Source organism: Mycotypha africana (assembly GCF_025528875.1).
Source record: "Mycotypha africana strain NRRL 2978 chromosome Unknown BDF20scaffold_3, whole genome shotgun sequence".
NCBI lineage: Eukaryota > Fungi > Mucoromycota > Mucoromycetes > Mucorales > Mycotyphaceae > Mycotypha > Mycotypha africana.
Window position 1 is genome coordinate 1,009,964 of NW_026515727.1, and position 17,907 is coordinate 1,027,870.

Here is a 17,907-nt window from a genome sequence, read left to right on the forward strand (position 1 = left end):
AAAATGAGTTTGAAACAGTCTTTTCGGTTCGGTTCTGGATAGCGTTGAATTGATTTTCAGATGAAAGAACAAAAGAATTGGGATTTTAAGTGCAATATTTTTTGGATGTATATTTGATAAAATGTAGACTTACTTCTTGTAGAATCTTTTTAAGTCTTCCATCAAGGAGAGACAACCCCATTCGTTGTGGCGCTTTGTGATTGACGACAAAATGGGCCAGGTCTTCCATGACCAGCCCAAACCTCTTGAGCAATATGATACATGTTTTGAGCCGCCATAACATCACGATTCCAAAAAATACTACAATTTGTGCAAAAGAGTATTTGATGGATTTCTCTACTCGGTGTACGAGAACGATACTTTCATACATCCGACGTTTTTACACGAATTACAGATCTATACACAGATTGATGTAATCAGAGTTTTGAGCTATGTTCATGATCATTTGCAATTGATTACATACCTTTGACGTACGAAATTCATCAATATCTATTACTAACACTAGCCCTTGTTTTTCTTTAATTTTCAGATACTTGTATATTTGTTTGAAATACCGGCTTGAAAACCTTTAAAGCGAAGTTACGCTCTATTGGTTAACCCATCACCAAACAGTACCGGTGGCATTTTCGACTTAACACAATTATTACAGTAACGCATACTGTGCGCATCATTTAAATCATTCTATTTACATTATATTGACTGATTGATGAGCTATGCCGGGATTCCGTCGATTGTTTTGCTTTTTACGTTTCCTGTGGGTTTTTTTACTCATATGCCGTGATCTCTTCTGCGGGTTATACTTCTTTCTCCCATTCAAAAGGGTGGTTGTAGCATACTCTAAGGATACTTGTCTTCCACGAAAATTCTTCCAGTTCAGCTCTGCGGTTCTGTACCCATAGAACTGATGCAAAATATTCATATGTGCGCACATATACTGTATATGATCACGATAGCGGCTAGCAGATATTGTTTTAACAGATGGGATGAGTGACTCTATAGTTTTGATACCCTCTTGCTGTTTCAATTCTTCTTCCATCTTCATCCTGCCCTTATATCCTCTGGATTGGTAATACTCTCTAGTTGAACACTTCCTGACATCTGTGCCTCCATGGTACGGAACAAACGCATCTTTGCGCCCGGGGTCTACAGCACAGGGACGGAAGTGACTATTGATTTCCTCTTCGGCGAAGTCGGATATGCTCAATTGTACATTTCCAATAATGCTACTGGTAATCTTTCTGAAGGGCAATCCGACATGTGTATCCGTCGGTATAGATACAGTTGATGAACATTTTATTTTTACCTGTAGGTAAATTAATGAACTCTTCAATGCTAGGACAGCAATATAACAGATCTGAATTAGCCCTTCCCAGTTAAAAATAGATATAATTCAAGAAGCTTACCTATCTATTTTGAATATTGTGGAGTTAAAGTATCGAAAGAAACACCTTGAAATGTAGTCAATTTCTGTTTCGTAGTCCAGTTTCGTCAAACGATCATATGGAAAGAAGTGATGAAGGCTTTGAGAATCCAGTTTTATAAACCGCCATTTCATACTTGGCTTTGGAAACATAGCGAATTTCGTCGGTGTCAAACGGGCAGGAAATTGATGGCCAACAATGCCAGAATTTTGCAGCTTGTACGCTTCAAAATCCAATTGCTCTAATACATTTCGCAACTAAAGATTCTCGTACAGCAGCATAATATAATGGTAGAGGGGTATCAGCATTGAGGGATTATATGAGACAGATATTTTGTTGGCTGGTATGGTTGGAAGGCGGTTACTGATTGGTTTTGAAGCAGCATTTAGGAAATGCTCCATCTTGGTGGTGAACGGCATAAACTCTCTAGGAGCAGTAGCGGGATTGATGTTGAAAAGTTGGCCAACTGGCTTAAGAAAAATGTAATCAAAAAGCTCATTATAAACAAGGTCTTTGACAGGGCCAACATTAAAATCCTATACGGTTATGGTTATCAATTTGGTGTTTTTATATATATATATTCATTGGTATTACTTACAGGGTTGTTGTATCCAAGATACAACTATACGTCTTAAACTACAGAACGACTTCAGTACCTGCTTGACAATCTGATACACATCTACTTTGACACCCGCTTGCGGCTAAGATCTTATCATTCTCATGATAGTTTTAGTTCAGTTGTATTAATAGTTGAATACCCGTTAATAACCCCGTTTCTCATATAAAAGTATCATTCTCAACAAACTTGAATAAAGAGTATCTTTGTTGTGTCTGGTCATTTTACTGTCTTATTTTGTTTTTATAAGTCTTCTAAAGTAACTGGATATATCAAGGGTAATGAAGGCAAAGATAATAGATAAAGTATTTTGCCACCGTGTCTTCAAAGTTCTTAACATAATTGTTTTCCATATGTTGTGGCCAAAGTGACACATGCGGACAATACAATCTGGCCGTAATATGCCAAATATCCACAATATACTGAAAGATTGACTTCATGAGGATGTATCAAGAGCGTATAATATGCCTCTGCGAAACCTGTCATTTCAGGGTAACGAGCCTCCACATCTTCAATTCTGGCACTTCCATAGACGACCCGACAGACAGTATACCCGAAGTTTTGCTCAAACAAGGCGTTTGTTACATGCTTATGATACGTAAGAATGTAATGGTTGACAATGAATTGAGCCTTGACTACCACTGTTCGCAGAAAGGCTGACTTTTCCAACACACGTTCATGGCAGGGGACAAAATTGGCAGGATTCGTAACAAATGTTTCTAAAGGCACTGAAATAGTGAACCTTTCGAAACTACCCAATCTCCTTGTTATTGTTACCTCCATAGTCCCTTTATGATTGGGGCATAATGGACTTCTTTTGCTTCCATGTCCGAGTTCTCCACATGACTTGCACTTGGTAATGTTTGTGCTAGAAGTTGCTTTTCGCTCGGTTTTTGCGCGTTTCTTACCTTTAACAACGCTTTCGGAATCTTTGGTTTTTTGGCCTAGTACAATATTTACAGTATATTGGAAGTTTTTAGTACATAAGCGATACTAGGAATTCATACTTCTCAATCTTCTTTCAACTTTTGGCAGTTTCATCATCGAGAGCAGCTGACTTTGTTATCTTCTTTTCATTAATGAGAGCTTCAGCTTCGGCATAGAGCTTATGCCGTGTCATAAGAGTATATGAATCTAAGTAACTTTTAAGAAAGAAAGAACATTTTTCTGACAACAATTATCACTCTATTACAGTTTGATGTATTGGAATGGCCTAAAAGTTATCTGCTTCCGTATATTCAACAGAATCTGCAAGCAGAGCTTTACGCTCAATAAGGTCTACGTTTTAGCTCTACAAAAGGGGTTTTCAAGAGGAAAGTCTGTAAAAGAAGAGTTATTTAGGCTGCTATGCTCCCACTCCTAAAGGTGCTTTAGGCTGAACAGCTGCCATTAATCCAATTTTATTCTTGGAAGTGTTCAGAACAGATCGCCAAATTTGTCCAATTCTATCCAATAAAAGAGTCTTATTTTTTTTAAAAAAAAAATCAAATCTGAAGCGAAAATAGTAATGAGAATTTGAAAAAAAAAAAAAATTTTGAACGACGACACTAAAAGGGAATTCTTTCTTTTTTTTTATTCGTTTTGTTTTTTCAGTTTTGTTATTTTTATTTTTTTCTTCTTACTGTACTATTTTTTAATTCATAATGGGCAAGGGAAAGAGAGCACATACAATTAGTATACCAAGTATCAATTTGACAGCACCAAAGTCATCTTCTGATCACTCTTATGCCCCTTCCAACTTCATCATTGGCTCCCTTACCAAATCCAATTCTGAAAAAACAGTTGCTGCACCTGGTTCTTTTGTCAAGAATACAACTGAAAGATGGCAACCACCTCGCAAACCCAAGATGAAATACGATGACTTGGAGCACAAAATAGAGGCTGCTCCACTCTACGTTCTTGTCAGTACTTATCTTAATTACTTTGTCTTAATTCTCTTTGGCCATTTGAGAGATATTCTTGGAAAAATGTTCAAACCTCAAGCATATAGTCATTTAAAGATGAATCAGGTATGTTGGTTTTCTTACCATCCGACTCCATCTCGATACATGTTCAAAGCTAACTTTTCATTACATTTATAGGGTTATGCTCCTCTTGTTTCTGATTTTGATTCCTTCTATACGCGTAGACTTTATATAAGAATTCGGTAAGTGAGGGAGTTGATGAGACAAATGAAAGAATAAATCTAGGGAACAAAGTTTAAGGGGACTAATACGTTTTCTTTCCAAAAATAGTGATTGTTGGAATCGCCCTGTTACTGGCGTTGCATCAAGAACAGTCAAACTCCTCGACCGTGTATCCCATGACTTTAACAAAACATTTAGATTAACAGGCACCACAACAGAAGCCTTGAACTTTGCTTCTTACAATTACTTGGGTTTTTCCGATAACAAAGGACCGTGTGCTGATGCTGTTGAGCAGTCGACTCAAGAATTAGGCATCTCCACCGCTAGCCCTCGTGCAGAAGCAGGCACTACCAAATTAGCCCATGAATTGGAAAGAATGGTCGCTCGTTTTGTTGGCAAAGAAAGTGCTATGTGTGTCAGTATGGGCTTTGCAACCAATTCTACTACCATTCCTTCCCTTGTTGGAAAGGGTTGTTTGGTTATTTCTGATGAAATGAATCATGCATCCATTGTGTTTGGTGTTCGTCTTTCGGGTGCTTCTGTTCGTGTGTTTAAACATAACAATATGGACGATCTTCGTGAATTATTAAGAGAAGTCATCTCTCAAGGCCAACCTCGTACACACCGTCCTTGGAAAAAGATTTTGGTCATTGTTGAAGGTCTTTACTCCATGGAAGGCACTATTGTCAACCTTCCCGAGCTTATTGAATTGAAGAAAGAATTCAAGGTAAGAAGAAATTATAGTGAGAGTGCATTATTGTTTATGCATGGGAAACGAGGATTGAGATTTCTAATCTGCCTTTATCTTGGGGTTTTTTTTTTTTTTTTTGATTATGAACAGTTTTATTTATATGTTGATGAAGCACATTCTATTGGTGCCCTTGGTGAAAATGGTGGTGGTGTCTGTGATTTTTATGGCTGTGATCCTGCAGATGTTGATATTCTCATGGGCACATTTACAAAATCCTTTGGTGCTGCCGGTGGATATATCGCTGGTGATAAAGCTATCATTGATCATATTCGCTTGCGCAATCATGCTTATAATTATGCTGAACCTATATCTGTACCTGTTGCTCAGCAGGTCATCACTTCTATGAAGATTATCTGTGGTGAAGACGGTACTGATATTGGTCGTAAGAAGATTAAGCAATTGGCCGAAAACTCTCTTTACTTTATTGAACGTTTAAGAGAGATGGGATTCATTGTTTATGGTGATCAAGGCAGTCCTGTCATTCCTCTATTACTGTTCAATCCTGCTAAAATTCCCGCCTTCTCCAGAGAATTATTGAAGCGTGGTATTGCCACCGTGGTGGTAGGTTATCCTGCCACTCCAATTATCACTTCTCGTACCCGCTTCTGCATATCCTCAGCTCATACCAAAGAAGATCTTGACAGAACTTTAGAAGCTGTCAGCGAAGTTGGAGACCTTTTACTTTTGAAAGTTAACAAAGACGCTTCCAAATAGAAATCATCAACTTTATTCTATCACGCCATTGAACCCTTATGCTCTAATTTATTTCATTTCATTTTTCCGAAAATTCAAAAAGCAGCGTATTTGTGTATCGTTCCCGCCTACCCGCCTACACCACCACTTCATATACACTACACTATTTACATTTCCCTTATCGTCTCTGTAAATTGAGTATTGATCCTATACTTTTGTTTTTTTTTTCTTTCATTCAGTTTGTATCTTACTACTAATTAGTATTCTTATTATTCTTACTGTTATTCAGTTACTATTACCATCTTTTTATATTTAGTTTATCTTATCACGTACACTTAGTAATGTAATTAAAAATTGGCCTGAAAGGGCACTCAAAAGGAAGTGATCTTTGATAAATAGAATTTGCTGTATCACGGCAATTGAGAAAATGAGAAGATCTCATATCTCTTGTTGCACAGTTTATAACTCAGTTAATCCAGACTTTCAATTCAGCTTACTAGTCAGCAAAGCCTTTTCGACATTCAATCAGCGAGTGCTTAAACCATATCTCCTTCAGGTGGCCAGTCTTTGAAATAATAGAAAGTATTGGTTCCTCCAGTTGCTGTTTGCAACAATCTGGAAACCGGGATAATTACTTATCGTTTGTGTAATAGGCTACCATGTATCATTTTTTCAGATACAATTGTACCCAGCTAAATTGCCCAGAATACCCATGAACAGTTTTTAAAAGCTACAGCAAGTTTTTAATATCACGTGTTTGCAGGCTATGTTTATTTGTATTTGCAAGCTCGAGCAATTATTTGGAACCAAACATTTGCAAGAAGACATTGGATGGATGTGTTGCTACATTACTTTATTCATAGGTGGGCATGAAAGACGAGGGTGAGTATCTAGTTTTTTTGGTTTTTTTTTTATTTTCCGTCTAATGAATCTCAATATGTAGGGAATTGAAAGGATGCTTAGACCCATCGCGACAAAGTATGCTTTATTTAGTTTTTTCATGTGCTAATTATAGTTGATGAATATCATTTACTTACTAAGATCTATTATGTTAAATTTTTTCAACAAAAAAAGTTCTGCAATTACCCATTTTTTTTTTTCTTCTCTATCGTAAGAGGTATCCATTGGCGACTAAAGGTGTAGAACGCCATTCATACTTACTGAAATAGAAATCTCAAGATAATGCAGCAAGTGGTCAAGTCGATCACGTTGTATGAGGGTTTTATACCCACTTATCACTAAAATAGATTATCATTTCACAAATGCGTAAAAATAACGTTTAAACAGTCAATACGCATAAAGACTACGTTCAATAAGAGGCAAAAAAAAAGAAAGAAAAAAGAAAAATAAGGGCTCATTGATGATGATGCAAGAAATCCAACAGCATCGAAAACTTTGACAGTGTTCCAGTAAAGACAGCATATCTGGTCACCTTTGACCATGTGAAATGAATAATGAACTTGGAGAATCTTCTGACCCTTCATTAGGTGTATGACTGCTCGATGAAGTATAAATGTTAGGAGAAATTCAACTGCCGTTGATTTCTTCCTATAGCAAATTGCAAGACAAGGCCATTATTGTAGCCACAGTCGATAAAGGATACCGCGTTTATGTGCATAGCAGAAATCTTTTCATGGAAAGACAACTACAACCACCCTCCACTTATCGGTTCGATTAATAATATTCAAGTGCAAGTCTATTTGCTGAGCACGTTCCATAAATTATTCGCTTTACGTATTTGGCAGTTTCCACCATTGAAACAAAGATACTGTTTGAAAGGAGGATGCTAGTCACTGTGATCTTCTAAGCAAGCAATCTGCTTTTACCATATTATGCGAATGCCGACAGTGGGCACAGTACTCATGTCACATTTCATTTTAGAACCTCTTTCGAACAAAGTAGACTTGTATAAGGTTTGTAAGAACAACGTTAAATATAAAGTTCACTGTGATCATTTTTACGAGATCCGTTACTTCCAGTCATTGCTTTATTAAGTATTTGTAAATACTACGTCAATGGATATGCAGTATTGTACCAATTTTGCCAGAATTGAGGAGCAATGCTTTTTTGAGCTTTCATCTTATGTTTTAGAGCCGATAAAGCTCATACACAGATACTAGTATTTATAAATAACACTCACACTTTGGTTGCCTCAGCTGTAAAGTTTTCTAAACATACAGAACTAGGAGAGAACTCAACCGAAAGATGGTTTTCTTCTCTCAGACTTGGCTTTTTTCTCAAAAAAAAGAAACTTGCATAAAAACAGAAATTTGATGGGGTACAACATTGCCACTTTTCAATGCGGTGTTCAAAACGAGCTTTGTTTAATATAATGAGGCGAAATGATGTTCATAAAATACTCATTTCGATATCATTTTACTTTTCTTTTTCTTTTTTTTGAACACTTTTCATATCCATATAGAGACGCTTCGAAAAGAATATGCATTGTAAGTTGCAGTTTTTATGGAGTGATTATCTGTGATGTGACAAAATGGAAACTTTCTAAGCCAAAAATACACCAATCATTTCCGAACAAAAAGCCAAAGTTGTGGTTGCTCATCACCCATATACTGCAGCAAGAGACGATGAGCTCTCATTTGTAAAAGGTGACGTTATAAAGGTCACTGACGACTCAGATCCAGACTGGTGGGTCGGTAAGAAACAAGATGGCTCAGTAGGTTATTTTCCAAGCAATGTAAGTCGCAGTTATAAGTTTCCAACAATACACTTCCCCGAATAAAGGACAGACAAAGTTAATAAGCTCATCTCTTTCGACATCAGTTTGTTGATGTGAGACAGGACAATGAAGAGATTGCAACAGCTACACGACATCCTCCTCCTCCAGTAGCTGTTCCAAGTGAAACCAGCAATACTCAAACAGAAGAAGAAGAAGAAGAAGTGCCTCAACAACAGCAAGCACTCTCACCACCTCTGCCAACTGAACCAGCTCCAGCTCCGCCTGTGACGGAAGAGGAAGAGCGTTTGAATAAACAGCCTGTTGAGAATAGAATGAATGTAGCTCCTGTTAAGGAGGATGCTTTGAATGAAGATGAGGAAACCAAAGAGCAATCGATTGAAAACAAAGGTTAGATCTTGATTTCATAGAAAGTAACAGAAAAATATATATATTTATATATCAAGTCAATGGGTCGTTTCTAATTTCTTTGATCTGCAGCGGACCGAGTAGTTGCTATGGCTAGAGTCATGGAGGATTATGCAATGCAGGAACCTGGCGAAATCAGTCTTTCACGGGGAGGCATCGTTAACGTCTATGAAACACTAGATCATGAATGGTCTAGAGGCGAACTTAATGGAAGAGTCGGCAGGTTTCCTACCAAAGTAAATACGATCTTGATAATACGTGTTTGAATACTGCCTTCTAAGAATTTTTGCTGTTTTTTCTTAAAGTATGTTGAGGAGATTGATATGCCTGGTAGACCTGACATGGGAAGACTACCCAGTAACGGTTCTGGTGATATAGATGCACCTAAAGCAGCAGAGGAAGAAAGTCCATCCGCTCGTAAGTTTGTTCTTTACGTGACCACGCTAGCTATGAATATTTTTAACCAATACTTACTATTTATTTGTAAAGCTAAGGGAGGTTTCAAGTTAGCCGCCTTCGGTGTTAAGCAGGGCGGTATCGGTAGTTTGTTAGCAGGAGGTTTTCCTGCTTTAAAAAAAACAAAACCAGTTGAAGAAAAGAAGGACAACCCTGTTTCTTCGTCTCCTCCTGCTCCTGCTCCTCCTGTTCATGCCAACGCTTCCCCAACAGCTTCACAGAAAGAACCTAAACGATCTTCTGTGCTTGATAAGCCTGTCTCTGCTGTGCCTGCTGTTCCTGCATTCACCGCTACCGAGAGCAATCCTTCAAGCCCTACGACGCGTCCTGAACCTACTGAAAAGAAGGAAGCTTCACGTAGGTATTTTTACTTAAAAATGTAGTTTTATCCATTCGATACTAATAGGATATTCTTATGGATACTCTTAGTTGGTAAAGCCATTGTTTTACACCCTTACGATGCTGTGAATGATGGTAAACATTTAATGGTGTTTGGTGTTTATGTGCGTGCTTAGCGATGATATATTAAGCTCACATCTTTTGTTTCTATCATAGATGAATTGAATCTTTTAAGAGGGGAATACGTTGAGGTTCTTAACCGTCATGCAGATGAGGGTTGGTGGCAAGGTAGGAACGAGAAGGGAGAAGTTGGTATTTTCCCTTCGAACTTTGTCAAAGAATTAGAAGAGGATCATTTTAGTCCTCCTACACCTATTCGTTCTCGTCCATCTGCCACTTCTTCTATCCATTCTAATCTTGGTAGCAGCAGTCTTGATAACACAGCACCTTCAGCGCCTGCTCCTACGGCTTCCATGGCGAAACCACCACCCGTTCCCAGACCTACATCCATGCAATCCTCCTTGAGCTCTTCCCGTCCCGTTTCTATTGATCGTCCTACATCCTACTCTTCTATTCCTACTGAAAAACAAATGGAAGACGCTATCAAGGAAGAAGAACAATATGAAGCTGATGAAGAAAAGCCAAATGTAATTTTATTATTCCTTTTTTTTTTCTTTCAAAACAGCATGTCGCTAACAAAATACTGACGTTCTCCTCATTTTCTTTCCTTCAGTCCCCTATGCGATCAGAAGTAGATTCACCTGCTTTCACGCCCGTCATGGGCGAACGCGAAATCCCTGCCCATCCACCTCCCACTTCCAACCCACCCAACCTAATCGAACGAACTCCTTCCGAAACTTCTCAAGACAAATTCCCTCCTGTGATTCCCGAAGAACCTATCTCTGATGATGAAGTCAAAGAATCAGGTGTGGACGATTTTGTGAATGCTCAAGAAGAGGATGAATTCTTTGATGTTCATGATGATACTACTACTACTGCTGCTGCTGCTGCTGCTGCTGCTGCTGTACCTCCTATGACAGTAGCTGATACTTTAATGGCGAGAATGTCACCGATTAAGGTAGAGTTTGACGTCAACAACAGCTCTTCCTTGGATAGTTTGGCTGAAAATGGTATTCCTGCTTCACCTCTAGTAGCCTTGGAGAATAAAGAAAAAGGCATGTCTCTGAGCGGTGCTAAAGAATTAGAAGAACCCGAAAAACTACAGGAAAGAGAAAGTGTCGATCCTGCGTCCATTTCGAGTGATGTGAGGGATTTAGAAAGCAAAGACAAGTCTATCGAGGATTTGATTCCCGAGGTGAAGGACAATAAGGTACCTTCTGAAAGCCCTCTTGAGACTTCTTTAGCGGAAAAAGACGAAAAGAAGCCTTTGTTGACTGCTGATAATGATGATGACAATGCTGTTGTTCGTGATAAGCCTAAGGACAGCGATCATCTCTCTGACAGCCATAGCGTCAAACCTATCATTGAAACTCCTGGCTTGACGGAAGCAATGGCTGAGAGAAGCCTTGGTGCCCATCATGAGTCAGGCGCATTGGATGAAGCGGCATCAGAAAAGCCTTCTGACACTCCTCTTGTACAAGAAATGCCTGATAAGAAGCATACGGACAATGTTTCCGTTACTGAACCTTTAGAAAAGGAAGAAGATCTTGAAGGGAAAAAGCCTTTTGACGAGGAAGAAAAGTCCATGGCTCCCAAAGTAACAGAGCCTGAGGGCAAAGCGGACGGAGCACCCGATATAGTTGACTCAGCTTCTTTGGATAATGAAAAGACACCGTTGAAAGAAGAAGCAGAGGAGAAACCTACTACGAAGCCATTCGACAGCATCCCCACTTCGGGCCCTCGATTAACTTCACCCAGCCGTGTGCGTCCTGCTAGTGCTCGTCGATCCCCTCTTTTAACAAAGGAAAGTCAGGAGCCTAGTCAGATGGAATTATTGAAAAAGGAATTGGATGCGGATGCATCACAGGAAAAGGAAGAAGAGAAGAAACAGTCCGTTCCTGAGGAAGAAGAAACATCGTCAGCTGCTGTTGAGCAACCCGCTGCCAAACCTGCCAAACCAATCAAGCCGATCTTTGCTAAATTCCCCACACCTTTTGCTGTTTCCGGTAGTCAGGAAGAACTTATCAAGAGAAATTTAAGACCTACCAGCGGTGGCCGCCGCTTGTGGGAACCTACTGCACAAAACACGAATAGCAACAATAGCAGTAGTAGTCCCGAAGAACCTGATCATGATCATAAAGAAAATGAATCTCCATCCCCTCGTCCTATGGGTGGTGTGAAGAGTATTGCTTCTCGGTTCAATTTCAATAATAACAACGGCGGTAGCAGTAATGAAGTTTTGGAAACTAAATTGAAGAATTATACCAAGCATGAAGTTGAAAAATTAAGAAAGGAACTTTTGGAAGAAAGAGACAAGCGTATGCAATTAGAAGAGAAGGTGGAAGCCTTATCAGCTAGATTGAACGCACTTTTGGAACAATAATCATGATAGCCATCCTATCACACATTCATGTCTTTTTCTACCCACACTTTATATCAATTGAAAAAGGGAATCATGTGTTTTTAAGAATAGTAATAGTAACTTATCATCATAGTAAAAATAGTGTCTAAAATGCACACAAGTTTCTTTCTCTTTGCACTTTTTTTTTTTTCCTTTTTTTTTTTTATTCATTTCACTAGTTCATTGGTTTAAATATTTCTGTCAGTTGTATTGGGTGCTTCACTACTATTAGCAGCCGCATGTTGTTGTTGCGCTGAAGGATTATTACCTGCCCAATAACCAGCAGGTGCCTGCTGTTGCTGCTGATGATACGGAGAATGGGACATATAAGGTTGATAATACCCAGTAGAATTGGGCATATAGGCCTGTTGTTGTTGATGAGGCGATGTAGCACCAGTATTGGGCTGCGCTTGAGGGGCTGATGCTGTATTGTATCCATAGGGTGCATTTAATGAAGGCATATTGCTATTGGCACTCGTACCGGTAGGATAGCCATAAGGTACAGCTGGTGGAGGCTGTCCATAAGCGTTGGAAGGGTAACCTGTTGGCAGATTAGTAGCAGCAGCAGCCGCCGCTACAGCAGCAGAGTTGGACGATGAAGGTGGATACTGTTGATGTGTTTCAATGGTCATGGAACTATTTTGATCATCTTTTAATTGAGAGTCATTTTGGTAATAGGCAGGGTTATTTTCTTGCTGTTGTGGATTGGCAGAGGTATTAGCGTCTTCATCTTTCACCTGGGGTGATGGAGGTACATCACTTGTGGTAGTGCTCATTGGATCAGGTGCGTTCAAGCATTGCTGAATCAAATTTTTTCCTTCAGGCTTTGTTACGATGGGTTGTAATTTGACTGTGGTGAATGTGTAGACAAGGCCGGTTTCCGACACCACTAACAACAAGACTTGAGTACCAGTCAACGTGCTTAATTCATATGCCTACAATGATAAATTGAGGTTAGAAAAACCATAGGGAGTTCATCACGCGTCTGTCCCAAAAGTGTAGATGGGTCATTATTATTATTACGCCACACACACACACACACACACACATGTTTACGAACAAAGGTGTCTTGTTAGTTTACCTTTTTCATAATACCAGCTTTACGCTTTGAAAAAGTGATATGCCTACGATTCTTATCTTCAATATATTCAATCTTTATCTTTCTTCTACCAGAACGTCTTGGATTAGGCTTTGCTTCGTCGCCTGCAGCACCTTCGTCTTTCTTTGTGTTGGTTTGTGAATCAGACTCATCACCCGAATCACCGATATCGCCGTTAGGTTGTGTGGTATTTTTGAATACAAATTCATCCTTATGTGTTAAAGTACCATTGTTGGTGGATAGTTGCTGTTCATTATTATTGTCCATTTATTTATATTGCTTTTCCCTGTTTCCTTTCTTGATTTTTTTCTTTTTCTTTTTTATTTGGAGCCTTCTAATTTAGGTTATTTGTTCTTTCAAGGGGTGTGGGTTCCGCGAAAAGGATTTTGTTTTTCCAAAAGTAGAAGATTGTATAAAAAAGGGATAGGATGATATTTTTTTTTTTCTACTATTATTTGCAAAAAGAAAAAGGAAAAAGGGAAAAACGGGGTTCTGCCCAAAATTTGTTTTCTTTTTTTTTTTTTTCGCTTTCCCTTTTTGCCTCGTATGAATTTTTTCTCGTCCGTGAGAGCGAACTGAATTTTGATTGGATGAACAAAAAATGTTTTTTTTTTTTTTTCCTGTTCTCGAGATAGACTGCTCATTGGGGCGTGGAGAGTATAAGGGACAGAAAAAAAAAAACTCCCAATGTATACCAACCATTCTGTAAATGTATGCAGCTAAACGATTTAGAACAAAAAGGTAGCAAAGCAAAAAGTACCTTTTTACTTTGATTCAATTTTTTTATTTACAATAGAAAGACAAAGTATTAAATAAGGTTCTAAGGTGAGGGAAAAAAAAAAAGAAAAAAAGAGGGGATATCTGAAGTTGAAAATTAACGTCTAAGTGACGAGATGTTGTTATAGTGATGGTGGTTGCTATAGTAGCTTTGATTTGTTGGTAACGATGGTAACGGTGGTGAGGCTGAGGGTGAATGTAAAGATAATGAAGGCAACGAGGGCAATTGATGAGTATTTTGATGTGGTGGGATGAGTTGTTGCAAGTGCAATGGTGGCGACTGCTGCGGCGAATATTGCTGTGTAAGCGAGCCCTCGTTCAGTAACGAGACAGCTGTGGTGATGCTTGTAGGTACCTTCATGACAGGCCAAGGGTTGTTTTTTTCAACTTCATTGTTACTTTTGCTACTACTGCTGTTGCTGTTATTGCTATTCGTGTCAGTGTCATTATTGATGTTGTTGTTGTTGTTGTTGTTATTCATCGAAGGCAGTGGTAAGGGTAATGTTCTCGTTTTGAAAGGGTTCATATCGTCTATTGACTTGCTACTGCTGCTGTTGCTGCTAGTGCCATTCTGACTCAGACTTTTGATGCTACTGTTACTACTGCTGGCACTGCTATGATGGATACTATGATAGTCGCTGTTGTTTTGATCTGAACTACTCTGCAGAGATGTGTCAATAGTAGTCGTCGTCGTAGCAGCAGCTGTAGTAGACGTAGTAGTATGAGTAGTTGATAGTATGTTCCGCACCGACATAGGTGAAGTGTTGGGTACATCATTGGATGAAGGCAAGATTGGTTTTGGTACAGGGACTTGACTATCGATGTTGCGGTTGTTCTTTGGTTCGACAGCCTGAAGATGGTTGATGTGATATGAATCGGTATCTATAGATGAATAAATATAAGTAGATGAGGGAGGTGCGTGATGATATGGCTGCTGCTGCTGATGAATGTATAAAGGATGATGATACGGATGGTAATTTTGTGGCGGATGCTGATATTGTTCTTGGTAATAGTATTGCTGTTGCTGTTGCTGTTGCTGTTGCTGTTGTTCTTGTTCTTGTTGTTGCTCTTGTTGTTGTTGTTGTTGTTGTTGTTGTTGTTGTTGCTGTTGCTGATGATATTGTTGGTATTGTTGGTGAGCATGTAATTCAGATGAAGACTGCCCTTTATCACTCGTATCGTCTCCATCTTCATCCTCTTCTGAATCGACTCCTTCCGCTCTTTTCCTTTTGCGTCTTCTGCAGCTAGGATGAAACGAAAGCGTCTCTTGATAAGAATCAAAGAAAAAAATTTTATGATAAAGCATCTTACGTACTTTGAGGTCCTTGGCTCTTTTCTAATTCTTATTCTGACGCCTTGATCTGAAAATGACCTTGTCAAGAAAGTGGACTCTGTGCATTCAAAGTGAGAAAATTGGTTAAAGTTGATGGGCGAAAGAGAGTACGGGCTTACTCAGTACTGAAGGGGTCTTTTTATAAGTACCTGACATTCCTGGAAAAGCTGTTATGATATGATTCCGCCAGTAAGAGAAACGAACGTCCATTAGACAAAACTAACTTTGAAAAGTGGGTCAACTGTGTGTTGTAGGGTGTAGTTACCTTTTGGCGAAAAGACTTGAAATACATCTGATATAATTGAGCATAAGCAATTGACTACAGTTCCTTCAATATGATATAATGTAAATTTCAATCTGTAAAGGCCTTCCAACCGAACACTTATGTCTGAGAATATAAAGAAACCACCATCTTGTGAAAAAGATAATATAGGATGAGATCAGCGGGGAAAAACAGACGACAACGCTTAGCGCAGTAAAGGGCTTTGTGCTAAAGTCTAGTTACCTGTATTGTCGAAATCCTTTAGTTTGTGAAGGGATTGTACCACAGTACCAGCCGTGGTTCTATTACCATTCACGAAATGCAGTTCAGTTTCACCCATTGCATCCGTTAAAGTAGCATATAAAAAGAAGTAAGGGCTGTTTAAGAATTGATCGCTACAAGTAGAACCAATGTTTGATTAAGTATGTGTGGTTGAAAGTATAAATAAGGAAAAGCGGGACAAGCCTATTTTTTACTTGGGGTATGCACTTCTTAATTGGATGATTGGCGGTGGATCAATGGGCCGTCGATCCACTATATAGAGTTTGAAGTGGTGACATTGTTAATGTCAATGTTCGAAGCCGGCAATATCACTCACAACCGTCAATGTTATGTTGTGGTATTAAACACGTGTAAGCCTATGTGATATACCTTTCTCTTTGAAGCTACATAGTCTTGCTTTACGTGGATTTTGACGTATGACTAAAGAATAACTTTTCATTGTGACAAATTTCGCAAATCAAATAATGAAACCGTGAGTGTCGTAGTCTGGAAACAAACCAGAATTCATCCAATGGCAAAAATAATAGTTACTGTGACGAAGATCTTGCACTCATTTCAGTTAACGTGTGATCTGTAGTTGATCTCTCTCTCTCGCTCTCTCTACTCGTTTTTTTAACAGCGCGATCGAATCTGTGTGCAAGTCAATAAAAAAAAGGCTATGTTTCAGTCAAGGGGAAAGGGCAAAGTGAAAGCGTTATTTTCGTTTTTTGAAGGCTTATCTCACCTTTTTTTTTACTTAATGAAAAGAATCGAAAACGATAGTAAAAGATCGTTTTTGACAAGAAAAAAATTTATGTTGAAAATAAAAAAAAACCAAAAAAAAACCAAAAAAAAACTTATTATCACAAAAAGGAAAGAGGGAAAAAAAAAGAGAAAAGGGGCAAACTGCCCTTTTTTTATATATGTGTGCAAAAACGCACACACACACGCACAGAGAGAGAGCCCAGCTTTTTGGTAATTTCATCTTCCCCTCAATTTTTGTCTCTTAAAAGGAACCCCGAATTTTAGGATCCATAAATGTGGTCAGTTTGTAATAATAGAAAAGGAAAGCCAATCAGCGACAATATGTTTCGAGCTTAAAAAAAAAAAAAAAAAAACTTTACTCTTCCCGAAAAGCAGCGTCGAGAAGCTTCATCAGTTCAAACATACTACTATCGCTGTACAAGGTATTCTTGATGGCCTCTCTTTCACAACCCAATTGCACTCATTTCTGTGTCAATTAAATCCATCGAAACAAAAGAAAAGAAGAAAGTTTATCTTTTTCAAGCAGCAGGATTTATAGCTAAAGATACTTATCAATAAAAGAGACATACTATGCTCACCATGTTGATAACCGGGGCAGAAAGTTGGGTTTTTCTCTCTTTTTCGTGATCAGATGAATTGTACCACGTTTCACAAACAGCAATAGTTAGCATTCTGTGTATATCCGACTGTATATTACTTTGAATAGTGAACGGATAGCACCAGTGAGAGCTTCAACAAGATAATTGTCATCGGCTAATTGTGACCACGACGTGAAGGGTATGATTTTAATCCCATATACGGGGAAAATTCGTTTTAGTAAATCCAATGTTTCGGATTGGACCCTAGGATCCTTTTTGCTCAAAGGGCAGGGGATTTTCTTATCTCAAATACATTGCCTGCAATCCTGTATGAATCGAGCAGAGGAAAAACAGGATTTCCATTCCACAGTGAATGCTGTATTCCGATAAGAGCGAATGGCCGTGTAGCAGTATCCAAACCTATCTGTTCCAATCCCAATTCTCAGGTCAGCTTGGCCTTGCAAAATGAGAATGCTTTAGTCATCAAACTAGCCCGTTCGTTTCTTCTTTCAACCGCTTTTGCCTCCAATGGGTGGGTTTGGTGCAGTGACGACAACGTTGTACAGCATTACATTGTGTAACACAATTGCAGTCTCTACATTGGTTTCGGTTCTCGTTCAACGAGCAATAATAGCCTAGCCACTGATTTACAGGCGGTAATTGCTGCCACTTGGACAGCATAAATAAATGAAATGAACTTGCAAACACGCGTGTTTCACTTGGATGGATTCAGGGTTCTTTCGGTCGATCGTCTGTTTCCCCGCTCTTCAGTAATTCGTATCACCGAAAATGCCCTGACTGACAAT

At 38.8% G+C, this 17,907-nt stretch overlaps 6 protein-coding genes across 6 annotated transcripts; 3 read left to right on the forward strand and 3 right to left on the reverse strand.

The window, feature by feature from the left end:
* Nucleotides 1-336: 336 nt before the first annotated feature.
* BDF20DRAFT_833810 (uncharacterized protein) lies at nt 337-3,157 on the reverse strand (the record flags this gene model as incomplete). The annotated part of the gene is made up of 7 exons (XM_053078685.1): nt 337-396; nt 464-557; nt 690-1,238; nt 1,404-1,662; nt 1,786-1,957; nt 2,425-2,981; nt 3,064-3,157. 7 exons carry the CDS (start codon nt 3,155-3,157, stop codon nt 337-339), a joined length of 1,785 nt encoding a protein of 594 aa, XP_052938089.1.
* Nucleotides 3,158-3,680: 523 nt separating this feature from the next.
* BDF20DRAFT_905277 (pyridoxal phosphate-dependent transferase) lies at nt 3,681-5,628 on the forward strand (the record flags this gene model as incomplete). Its single annotated transcript, XM_053083140.1, has 4 exons — nt 3,681-4,046; nt 4,119-4,183; nt 4,362-4,890; nt 5,005-5,628. The coding sequence occupies 4 exons, from the start codon at nt 3,681-3,683 to the stop codon at nt 5,626-5,628; spliced, it is 1,584 nt and encodes a 527-aa protein (XP_052938090.1).
* A 2,196-nt stretch (nt 5,629-7,824) lies between these two features.
* Nucleotides 7,825-10,411, forward strand: BDF20DRAFT_376987 (uncharacterized protein). Its single transcript, XM_053075315.1, has 7 exons — nt 7,825-8,054; nt 8,148-8,302; nt 8,389-8,692; nt 8,783-8,946; nt 9,016-9,127; nt 9,200-9,523; nt 9,722-10,411. Exons 1-7 carry the CDS (start codon nt 8,048-8,050, stop codon nt 10,210-10,212), a joined length of 1,557 nt encoding a protein of 518 aa, XP_052938091.1. The 5' UTR covers nt 7,825-8,047; the 3' UTR covers nt 10,213-10,411.
* On the forward strand, nt 10,172-12,111 carry BDF20DRAFT_377059 (uncharacterized protein). Its single transcript, XM_053075316.1, has one exon. The coding sequence runs from the start codon at nt 10,245-10,247 to the stop codon at nt 12,006-12,008; it is 1,764 nt and encodes a 587-aa protein (XP_052938092.1). The 5' UTR covers nt 10,172-10,244; the 3' UTR covers nt 12,009-12,111.
* A 37-nt stretch (nt 12,112-12,148) lies between these two features.
* Nucleotides 12,149-13,651, reverse strand: BDF20DRAFT_859089 (uncharacterized protein). Its single transcript, XM_053080446.1, has 2 exons — nt 13,108-13,651; nt 12,149-12,961 (listed from the first exon to the last, which is right to left on the reverse strand). Exons 1-2 carry the CDS (start codon nt 13,390-13,392, stop codon nt 12,215-12,217), a joined length of 1,032 nt encoding a protein of 343 aa, XP_052938093.1. The 5' UTR covers nt 13,393-13,651; the 3' UTR covers nt 12,149-12,214.
* Nucleotides 13,652-13,729: 78 nt separating this feature from the next.
* On the reverse strand, nt 13,730-16,603 carry BDF20DRAFT_971584 (velvet factor-domain-containing protein). Its single transcript, XM_053085031.1, has 9 exons — nt 16,504-16,603; nt 16,311-16,409; nt 16,149-16,210; nt 15,974-16,031; nt 15,741-15,892; nt 15,501-15,647; nt 15,385-15,402; nt 15,218-15,293; nt 13,730-15,146 (listed from the first exon to the last, which is right to left on the reverse strand). Exons 2-9 carry the CDS (start codon nt 16,331-16,333, stop codon nt 14,000-14,002), a joined length of 1,683 nt encoding a protein of 560 aa, XP_052938094.1. The 5' UTR covers nt 16,334-16,409; nt 16,504-16,603; the 3' UTR covers nt 13,730-13,999.
* Nucleotides 16,604-17,907: the final 1,304 nt, after the last annotated feature.

Coding starts and splice junctions, on each gene's coding strand:
- BDF20DRAFT_376987 (XM_053075315.1), top strand. Junction 8,693..8,782: donor GCAATCGATTGAAAACAAAG/GTTAGATCTTGA, acceptor TTTGATCTGCAG/CGGACCGAGTAGTTGCTATG. Junction 8,947..9,015: donor TCGGCAGGTTTCCTACCAAA/GTAAATACGATC, acceptor TTTTTCTTAAAG/TATGTTGAGGAGATTGATAT.
- BDF20DRAFT_377059 (XM_053075316.1), top strand. CDS start 10,245: ATGCGATCAGAAGTAGATTCACCTGCTTTCACGCCCGTCATGGGCGAA.
- BDF20DRAFT_859089 (XM_053080446.1), bottom strand. CDS start 13,392: ATGGACAATAATAATGAACAGCAACTATCCACCAACAATGGTACTTTA. Junction 12,962..13,107: donor AAGCTGGTATTATGAAAAAG/GTAAACTAACAA, acceptor TTATCATTGTAG/GCATATGAATTAAGCACGTT.
- BDF20DRAFT_971584 (XM_053085031.1), bottom strand. CDS start 16,333: ATGAGTGCAAGATCTTCGTCACA. Junction 15,893..15,973: donor TTAAGAAGTGCATACCCCAA/GTAAAAAATAGG, acceptor TTCTACTTGTAG/CGATCAATTCTTAAACAGCC. Junction 15,648..15,740: donor AAAGGATTTCGACAATACAG/GTAACTAGACTT, acceptor CTTTTTCACAAG/ATGGTGGTTTCTTTATATTC.